A 9,879-nucleotide genomic window follows, 5' to 3' on the forward strand; every position below is an offset into this window, starting at 1 on the left:
AAACAGGATTAAAAATTTCCAGCAGTTACCAAATTTCAGTAGTGTCTTTTTCAGTTGTTTTGATAATATTTTGAAAATATTTTTCAAAATGTACAACATAGCAATTTGACCACTCAGTACTTACGCTGTGCTCACCACAAGTGTAGTAGCTCCCATCTGTCACCATGCCATGCAGTTACAATACCACTGAGTATATTCCCTATGCTATACCTTTCATCCCTCTGATTTATTCATTCCACAACTGGAAGCCTGTATCTCCTATTCCCCTTCATTCTGTTTACACATCTCACCACTACCCTCCCCTCTGGCAACGATCGGTTTGTTCTCTGTATTTGTGGGTCTGTTTCTATTTTTGTTTGTTCATTTGTTTTGCTTTTTGGATTCCACATGTAAGTGAAATCATATGGTATTTCTGTCTAGCTTATTTCACTTAGCATAATATCCTCTAGGTCCATCAGTGCTGTTGCAAATAGCAAGATATCTCATCGTTTTTTATGGCTGAGTAATATTCCATTATATATAATGGAATGTGATATATACTTATTTATATATTTTTATGTATTTATAACTTTATAAAGTTCTATTCAAATTTATTTATAAATATGTATTCATAATTTATTTATATTTATTTATATATTTATTTAAATACATATGTGATATATATCACATATACATATATATACACACATATATATGTACATATGTATACATATATATATGTGTACATATGTATGTATATGTGATATATATCACATCTTCTTTATCCATTTTTCTATCGATGGACACTTAGATTGCTTCTGTATCTGGGCTATTGTAAATAATGCTGCAATAAACATAACAAACGTAGGGGTGCCTGTATCTTTTCCAATTAGTGCTTTCATTTTCTTTGGGTAAATACCCAGTAGTGGAATTACTGGATCATATAATATTCCTATTTTTTAGTTTTTGAGGAAACTCCTTACTGTTTTCCCCAGTGACTGCACCAATTTCATTCCGTGAACAGTGCACAAAGGTTCTTTTTCGCCACATCCTTGACAACACTTGCTATTTCCTTTCTTCTTCATTTTAGCCATTCTGACAGGTGTAAGGTGATATCTCACTACGGTTTTGACTTGTAGTTCCCTGACAATTAGTGATGTTGAGCATCTTTTCATGTGTCGGTTGGCCATTTGTATAATCTTCCTTGGAGAAATGTCTGTTCATATCTTCTCCCACTTTTAACTGGATTGTTTTTTTTGTGTGTGTGTTTTGAATTGTGTAGTTCTTTATATATTTTGAACATTCACCCCTTATTAGATATATCATTTGAAAATATCTTCTCCCACTCAGTAGGCTGCTTTTTCATTTTGTTGATGGTTTGCTATGCAAAATAGAATACTGTTTTTTCAATGTCTATTCCATGGTGGTCGTTTTTTAAGGGCTTTATAGGCATTAACCCATTTTATCCCCACAATCTCATATGAAGTAGTTATTGTCCCTATTATAGGGACAATTGTATTGGACAGATAAGAAAACTGAAATTCAGAAGGGTTGAAGTAACTTGTCCAAAACTTAACGTGATTTGTAAATGCCACCGACAGGATATGAAATCCAGGAACCATTGACTTTGGAATGCATGCTTAAAGCCACAAATGACCTCTTTCCCTAATTCTCACTCTCCAGATGCCATGTAGATGGGATACTGGGTGGACCTTATTTAGTTAACCTTACACAAGCTATTTCCCCTATAAACCTGACCATAACTAAGTTACTTCTCCATGCCCTAGCAAAATCGAGCCATCATAGACATCAAGGTCACGGTGCAAAGCTTTAAGAGGCATGATGCAAACCTTCTGGAAAAGAAGCCAGCTTTTGCTGTTTAGTATGATTCCACATGAGTGCCAGAGTTGGCTCTGCTAGTCTTACTGGACACTGCCCTGCTTAAATAGCAGGACACTGTCACAACTTTAGAATTTGTAAGAATGTGTACAGGATTTTTTTAATAGCTACATCATAAATCCATGTAAGAGTGGTGATCTGTACAGTTAGCAATAATTTTTTTTAACTATAAATATCAATGTCCTTGTTAAATCAAACTTGTTCAGACTGTCTTTATTAAACTAGTCTGAGTCCCATTGAGAAAGTTCTATTTTCATTTTTTTCCAGTTTTATTGATATAATTGACACACAGTACTGTTTAATGTGTACATAATGACTTAACTATACAGTGAAATGAATACCACAGTTCACATCCAAAAAGAAAGTGGTTCTTTACCAGAGATAAAGTAGTTACTTCATCAGAGAAAATGTAATATAAATAATTGTTTAAGAAGGTACCGGAAGACTAAACAGGTAAGAAGACAGGGACTACCATGATTTAGACCTTTCAGGAATGAAGGGTTACCCAACCAGATGAAGAACTCTGATCAGCTGAGATCTCTGCTTGCAGTGGGGGTTAGGCAGGTAGTGGTGGTAGGACTGGGTAGAAGAGACAAAGGGTAATAACAAACACAACTATCTCATAGTATCGTGTTTATATTTGTGTCACTGAATAGGAGAACACTTATTTCTTCAGAATTAGGAGAATGGCCATCTCAGATTATTAACAATACTCTAAGTCCTAGGCTCTGGGTTAACTGTTAGATATTTATTTTTTAAATTTAAGTTTATTTATTTGAGAGACAGAGTGAGCAGGGGAAGGGCAGAAAGAATCCCAAGCAGCCTGTGGGTGGAGCCTGATGCAGGACTCGAACTCAAGAACCCTGAGTTCATGACCTGAGCCCAAACCAAGAGTAGGACACTTAACCAACTGAGCCACCCAGGTGCCACAACTTTGTTAGATATTTTAAAAGGCAGTGTTTCTGAACAGCATTCAGTATAGACACAGTGGCAGCTCAGGATCCTTACCCATCAATATCTCAGTTTTAGGGCTTTACAGTGTAGCATGTTGGGACTTCAACAGAAACTTAGGAGACAGGCTCCCAAGAAGGGACGCTGGTACCCAGATAAAAAAGTAATGCCAACTTAAGTGGGGAGCTTCTGAAGTATGATAATATTTGGTGGTAGGTAGGTCATGGAGCCTTGACTATAGGGAAGTCCATCCATTTTGAAACAGGGCTTGTCATCAGTTTGAGTACAGAGGATAGGGTTTATCCAGCAGGAGACCCAAGTAAATGACCTGGGGACCAAGGCTCTGGTCTTGGGGAAAACAAGCTCAAATCAGTAAGGATACAGAGACAGGCTGCTATTTGGTAGACCCGGGTATCTAGGAACCCACCAGGGAACACAAGGTAGTCTTAGGGACAAAGAATAAATATAGCCCTTAGTAAATCCATCTACTCCATATACTAGCAGAGTACTGTCAGCTGGGTTCTTAATGGCTGAAGGATATGACTGGGTTGACCCTACACCAGGTCTTTAGTACTTATCACGAGATGTGTTTGGTGAAGGCAGGGACCTAGAGTTGTTCCTTTGGTAAAACTGGCATTATCATGTCTTTTCCTGTTCATCTGACAGACACCAAATAATTTTGTTAGGGTGATATATTACTGGCCTGGTGAGTGGTAGATGATATCTCTTAAGGTGTATATATAGCAACTGGGCAGAAATGAATGGGAAGAAAATGAGGGAAGGTAAATGGGCGAAGCCAAGTAGTCAGAAAATGTGAAATTTTCAATAACTTTATCCATGGAGACTTACTGGAGATATTTTAGAATTTTCAGGACTGAAATAATTCAAAGCCAGAGCACTGGGAGTTTCCCACCTATGGTATATCTTTAAGAGAGGGTAAGATTGGGTATCAGATTTCTGACTTAGTGAGATTATGGACATTGATCTAACACCCACAAGATTAAAAAATTTACTCAGGGAAATCATAATGATAATAATTCTGTCTTTAGAATTTCTGGACAAATCAACCTTCAAATGCTATAGTTCACTAATCTTTAAGGTTAAAAAAAAAAATCACTTAATTTAAATAAGGACAATTCTGACCAAATTGGATAGCTTGCATCAGTAAGAAAGTTTATTGAAATTCATTAGTGAATGAGAATAGAAAGTTGTTTTTTTTTTTTTTTTCCATTAAAGAACACTTTCTGGTAAAGTGAAAAGAAATACAGAAACCACAAAACACCTTTTAGACACCTTATTTTCAAGGAGTGAACCTATTTCCATAGACCATTAAGACTGAAGTGTTTTCTTGGAGCTTTTGTTTTTCATGCACCTGTACATAATGGTCTGTGTGAAGGGAGACTCTTTCCTCTTGATGCGGCTTAATAGTAGTGTTTCTTGGTTTCTGATTCAACCATTGATGAAAGGACTCTACCATCAGGTGCCACCTCTTCAATAATTGTCTTGATTACTCTGGTTTTGTTAGTATCTGTACATGAATCACAGGGGAAAAAAACAATTTAGACTAAATAATTTGTGGGGCTTCTTACTAATTAATCAAATTTTTTAAAAAAAAGTACACTAAACTAAAAAAAGAAAGAAAATCCTATTTTTTTGTTTGTTTTTTACATCCGAATAGTATTTAAGCTACAGCATCTTGCACCAGGTTATTTTTCGTTCAAGATGGATGTCAAGAGTATGGTTTGCTAAAAAAAAAAAAAAAAAAAAAAAAAAAAAAAAATCCAAGCGGAAATCTCTAAGATTTTAATTTTTTAGAAAGCTTTAAAAAGCAACAAAATCATCACGGAAAGTTAAAACTAATTCTGATTACCCCAGCTAGTTTCTGCTGACCTTGGTCCCTTGGAAGAGGGTTCCCCGACGGACCCAGAAGACGAGGACTTGTGACCGCCGGAGCTGCCGCCACCGTAGCCGCCGCCGCTGGAACTGCCGCCGTGGCCACCGCCGGAGCTGCCGCCGCCGTAACCACCCCCGTGACTTCCGCCGGAGCTACCGCCGTGGCCGCTACCGCCGTGGCCGCCACCGCTGGAACTTCCGCCGCCGTAGCCGCCGCCGTAGCCGCCACCGCCGCCGGAACTTCCGCCGTAGCCGCCGCCGGAACTTCCGCCGCCGCGCCCGCCGCCGTAGCCGCCGCCGCCGCCGGAACTACCGGGAGTGAGGGTTATGTTCGGTTAACTCTAACTTTGAGAAATGGTGGGTCGCCTTCTAGGTTATCGTTACTTTAAAAATAAGCAAAACATGTTTCGAGAGGGGAAAAAAAATACCTGTCGAATATGGATTCTCAGACCCACTAACGAACAGTTTTATATGCACACAACTTTCAGAATCAAATCCATGGGAAACTCAGGCTGTGGTTGCATAAGCCTTTCTCTGTACTCTGCCTTCCCCCTTCTCCTCCCTTTCGCCCATCCTCCGGCACTTTGGGTTTTGGAAAAGCCCGGCAATTTAGAACACTGAATAAGACCAATTGGGATAATTCTAAGATTTTTATAATTTACCTTCCTTCTCCTTCTAGTAGGCTGCGGTAGGTTTGAATTTCATTCTCCAGTCGGATCTTAATATCCAGGAGCTGTTGGTACTCAGCATTCTGGCACTCGGTTTCAGCTCGAATCTGTTGGAGTTGTTCCTCCAGAGAGGAGATCTGGGCCTGAATCTGGGAGAGCTGCATACAGTAGCGACCTTCTGTTTCTGCCAAGGAGGCTTCCAGGGATTGTTTCTGGAAAGAGGAGAGAATGTACGGTGGCTTAGCGACTTCTTTGTTTAATTGAGTACAGTGAAGATTATTTAATAATTATTTAATGATAATTAATATTTAATCTTTATTTAATAATAAGACATCAAATAGAAGAATAAAGGAAATGAATAGAATTTGTGTTTTATATTTAATGGCAACATTTTAACTTCACGTTTAGAGCAGGGCCCCTAAGACTTTTCTCCCATTAACAAAGAGCTCCAATTTTTTTTTTTTAATTTTTTTTTTCAACGTTTATTTATTTTTGGGACAGAGAGAGACAGAGCATGAACGGGGGAGGGGCAGAGAGAGAGGGAGACACAGAATCGGAAACAGGCTCCAGGCTCTGAGCCATCAGCCCAGAGCCCGACGCGGGGCTCGAACTCCCGGACCGCAAGATCGTGACCTGGCTGAAGTCTGACGCTTAACCGACTGCGCCACCCAGGCGCCCCCAAAGAGCTCCAATTTTATTTCTACCTTCGTACTCTTTCTTTTTTTCTTGTGGTGCATATTCTTATGTGAGCGTGAAACTTTGTGTGTTAAAGTTGAAGTTATTTCAAGAGAGAATTACAAACATACCAGGGCTAGTTGGGACTGTAGTTCGATTTCCAGACCTTGAACCGTGCGTCTCAATTCAGTAATCTCCGATTTGTGGCTGGACATTTGTTCGATGTTACTATTGATTTCCGTAGTGAGTTCTTTGCTCTAGAGTATTAACAACAGGGGAAAAGATGAGAAAATTCTGAAATGATAACCAAACGTCCGTTGGCCCCACTATGAAGGAAGACGAATTAACCTTTTCGTTGAACCAGGCTTCAGCGTCTTTGCGGTTTTGTTCAGCAAGTTGTTCATACTGGTTTCTCATGTTATTCAGAAGTTCAGTCAGATCGACACCTGGGGCAGCATTCATTTCTACATTTACATCACCAGTGGACACATTTTGAAGGTCTTTCATTTCCTGTTAGAGGAACAGAAAAATTTAATGATTGTATCATGACCACATGACCCCCCCCCCCCTTTTATTTTTGGCTGCGGGACGTATAACTTTTTGCATCACCTCTTCATGATTCTTCTTCAGATAGGCCAGCTCTTCAGTCAGGCTCTCGATCTGCATCTCCAAGTCAGCCTTGGTCAGGGTCAGTTCATCCAGCACCCTGCGCAGGCCATTGATGTCAGCCTCCACGCTCTGGCGCAGGGTGACCTCGTTCTCATACCTGAAACAAGCATGGTACAAATACTGGATATAATTTACATATGGGAGATGTTCCTGAGCTGAGACTGTTTTAGAAGCGAATACAGAGTTGGCTTCATATGGCAACATTTATTGTGTACTAATTCATATGGGGATAGAGGGATATTAGTGGGTTAATGCAAAGAAGCTTAGCAGTTTACTTTAAAATGCATTTTCTTCTTTTAATATTGCCAAGAAGGTAATATTGAAATTGAAAAATTTTCGGACAGCTCCAATACTGTTTAACTTTGAATGAATTCAAGAAAATGTAAATGCTATTGTAGGTGTCCAAAGTCACTGTTAAAAACAACTCCTGTATTTGTTGTGACTGTGTTGTACCATGTTTACTTAGCTTACTTTAATCTGAAGTCATCAGCTGCCAGCCTGGCATTGTCGATCTGAAGCAGGATGTTGGCATTATCAGTTGTCAGATTGAGGATCTGGAGGGAGAGGCAAAGAAATCAGATACAGATACGCCATTATAAAACCAGGTGGCATAGATAGATGAGCTGCATTTTTATGTTCTCTTACAAAATCCTGGGGGGGATTTTTTTTATCTTAAATATAAAATATTGCAGGGTTACTCATATACTTAAATTTGAGTCATTTGTTCTCTTAAAGTTTCTATACATATCTACTTCTGTATCATCTTTTTCTGAAAACTAACTGCAATTATATAGCTGTGTTCTTGCACAGCTCCCCTCTCCCCCCTCCCATTTTATACTGTGTGATTTCCATGTATTTCAGTGAACTTTTGACTGACTCATACCTTTTGGTTTAACTTGTTTTAAATATACATTCTAAATGAATACACTCTGGGCTGACACACAGTAGGTACAATTCACAAATTCTCCCAGAGGCAAACAGTATCCCATTTTCATACTGGAGAATTCATGTTACTTGTAATGTTGGTAATGGATTTTTTTTTTATTATCAATCTGAATACTGTCTTGTTCTGATTGATTTAAGAATTCTTTCAGTTCCGATATTTGTAAATGACCTAGTATTTTAACTATGAACTCATACACTCATTAAAACATAAAAAAATTCTCAGTAATCCGTCGTCTGATAAGGTATACAACACACATTGAAGATTTCAATGACCATATCCTCACAAATATTTACCTTTGAGGAGACTGGATTATTTTTGGAAGCGAGAAAGTAACGTAGGCAAACACAGTGAATAGCTACATTGTAGTTAATGTAAGAGTCACATATCTGAGTTACATGGATAAAAAATAGGCTTAAAGTTGGATTTTTAAGATGCACCTTACCTGATTTTTAAGATCATCGATGGTTTGGTAGTATTTGCTGTAGTCACGAGGTTCTCTCTGGCCTAAGCCGCCATGCTTTTCATACCACTCTTTGATTTTGCCTTCTAGCTCATAGTTTGATTCTTCCAGAGCCCGCACTTTGTCCAAGTAGGAAGCCAGGCGGTCATTCAGATTCTGCATGGTTACTTTTTCATTTCCGGAGAGAAGGCCACCATCTCCTCCAAATCCACCCCCAAAGCCTCCAAAGCTGCCTCCACTGAAGCCACCACCACCAAAGCTGCCCCCTCCAAAGCTGCCTCCTCCATAGCCCCCACCAAAGCTGCTGCTTCCATAGCCTCCACCAAAGCCTCCTCCGCCAAAGCCTCCTCCTAATCCTCCATAGCCACCTGATGAGCCCCCAAAGCAGCCTCCACCAGAGCTCCCACGACTAAAAGAACCACCACTGAACCCCCCTGAGCTAAATCCTCCACCAATGGAGCCTTTGCTGCTTGAAATTCTGAAGGATGACCCTCCTCCTCCTCCTCCTCCTCCCCCCCCACTGCGGGAGGAAGAGTACTGCTTGCTTGAGCTGTATCGAACAGACATGGTGATGCTGTTTAGCTCAGGGAGTGCTTGCTACCAAGGACAGTGACAAGCCTTTATACACTGAGAGGGTGTGTCCCACATGTGTTAGAGTTTGCTTACTTGCATGGTTTTCTTTTTGCCAATTTAGCATCTTTACTTATGATTGCATAAATTATCGTTGGTAATAACCAATTCTAATATGTATGGTTTTGAATTTGCCCTAAGAACAAACAGGAGTTTTGCTGTGTTGAAATTGAAAATGGGTGTAGTTCAGATGAGCTTATGTTTCATTACGCTTTTTTACCTTTTGAAGAATATTGAGCAACTTAAATCCAGTTTTTTCTCAGTACTAATTTAGTTACACAGAATGTTTGCAAAGTTTGGAAAAAGAATTTTAGCTACAAAATTATTGCTGAAGATTTTTCAAATTCATGTTTTAAATAGTTTTAATTAATTGGAAAAAAAACTAACATAAAGTCATGCTCTAATGGGGATCTTGTAGAAAATTGCAAGCAAACCAAAAAGAAAAGAAAAAAATGTGCTAAGCAGTTTAATTAGTGTTCAAAAGATGCCACATACGAAAAATTAAAGCCATAAAAAAACCAAATTGGTAAGTGTGTGTGTGTGTGTGTGTGTGTGTGTGTGTGTTTAGTGTTTGTAGGGAATCTTTTTTTTTTTAAAACCCTTAGGTTTTGTTCTTTTTTTTTTTTAATTTTTTTTTCAACGTTTTTTATTTATTTTTGGGACAGAGAGAGACAGAGCATGAACGGGGGAGGGGCAGAGAGAGAGGGAGACACAGAATCGGAAACAGGCTCCAGGCTCTGAGCCATCAGCCCAGAGCCCGACGCGGGGCTCGAACTCACGGACCGCGAGATCGTGACCTGGCTGAAGTCGGACGCTTAACCGACTGCGCCACCCAGGCGCCCCTGTAGGGAATCTTTTAATTTATTTGGAGAATGAAAGCATAGTGGTACTTTGCTTAGAGAGTTGAAAGTGAATAATGACTTAGGAATCTGCTAATTTAATGGTGCTATTCTTTTTAACCTTATATATATTTTTAAGTTTATTTTGAGAGCGAGAAAGCTCATATGAATGTGTGAGCAGGGGAGGGGCTGAGAGAGAGAGAGAGAGAGAGAGAGAGAGAGAGAGAGAGAGAGAATCCCAAGCAGGCTTCATGCTGTCAGCACGGAGCC

The 9,879-nt window shown here is 39.5% G+C and overlaps 1 protein-coding gene across 2 annotated transcripts; it reads right to left on the reverse strand.

The window, feature by feature from the left end:
• Positions 1 to 3,981: 3,981 nt before the first annotated feature.
• On the reverse strand, positions 3,982 to 8,707 carry KRT10 (keratin 10). 2 transcript variants are annotated; one of them, XM_030295515.1, is made up of 8 exons: positions 8,123 to 8,707; positions 7,206 to 7,288; positions 6,675 to 6,831; positions 6,414 to 6,575; positions 6,197 to 6,322; positions 5,385 to 5,602; positions 4,700 to 5,031; positions 3,982 to 4,357 (listed from the first exon to the last, which is right to left on the reverse strand). In XM_030295515.1, the coding sequence occupies exons 1-8, from the start codon at positions 8,705 to 8,707 to the stop codon at positions 4,251 to 4,253; spliced, it is 1,770 nt and encodes a 589-aa protein (XP_030151375.1). In that variant the 3' UTR covers positions 3,982 to 4,250. The 2 variants fall into 2 exon arrangements, 1 of the variants encoding a protein (XP_030151375.1); XR_003964645.2 differs by lacking the exons at positions 5,385 to 5,602; positions 6,197 to 6,322; positions 6,414 to 6,575; ... (1 more) ...; positions 7,206 to 7,288; positions 8,123 to 8,707 and having other exon boundaries at positions 4,720 to 4,853.
• Between the last annotated feature and the right edge of the window lie 1,172 nt (positions 8,708 to 9,879).

This window comes from Lynx canadensis, chromosome E1, assembly GCF_007474595.2.
Source record: "Lynx canadensis isolate LIC74 chromosome E1, mLynCan4.pri.v2, whole genome shotgun sequence".
NCBI classification, from domain to species: domain Eukaryota; kingdom Metazoa; phylum Chordata; class Mammalia; order Carnivora; family Felidae; genus Lynx; species Lynx canadensis.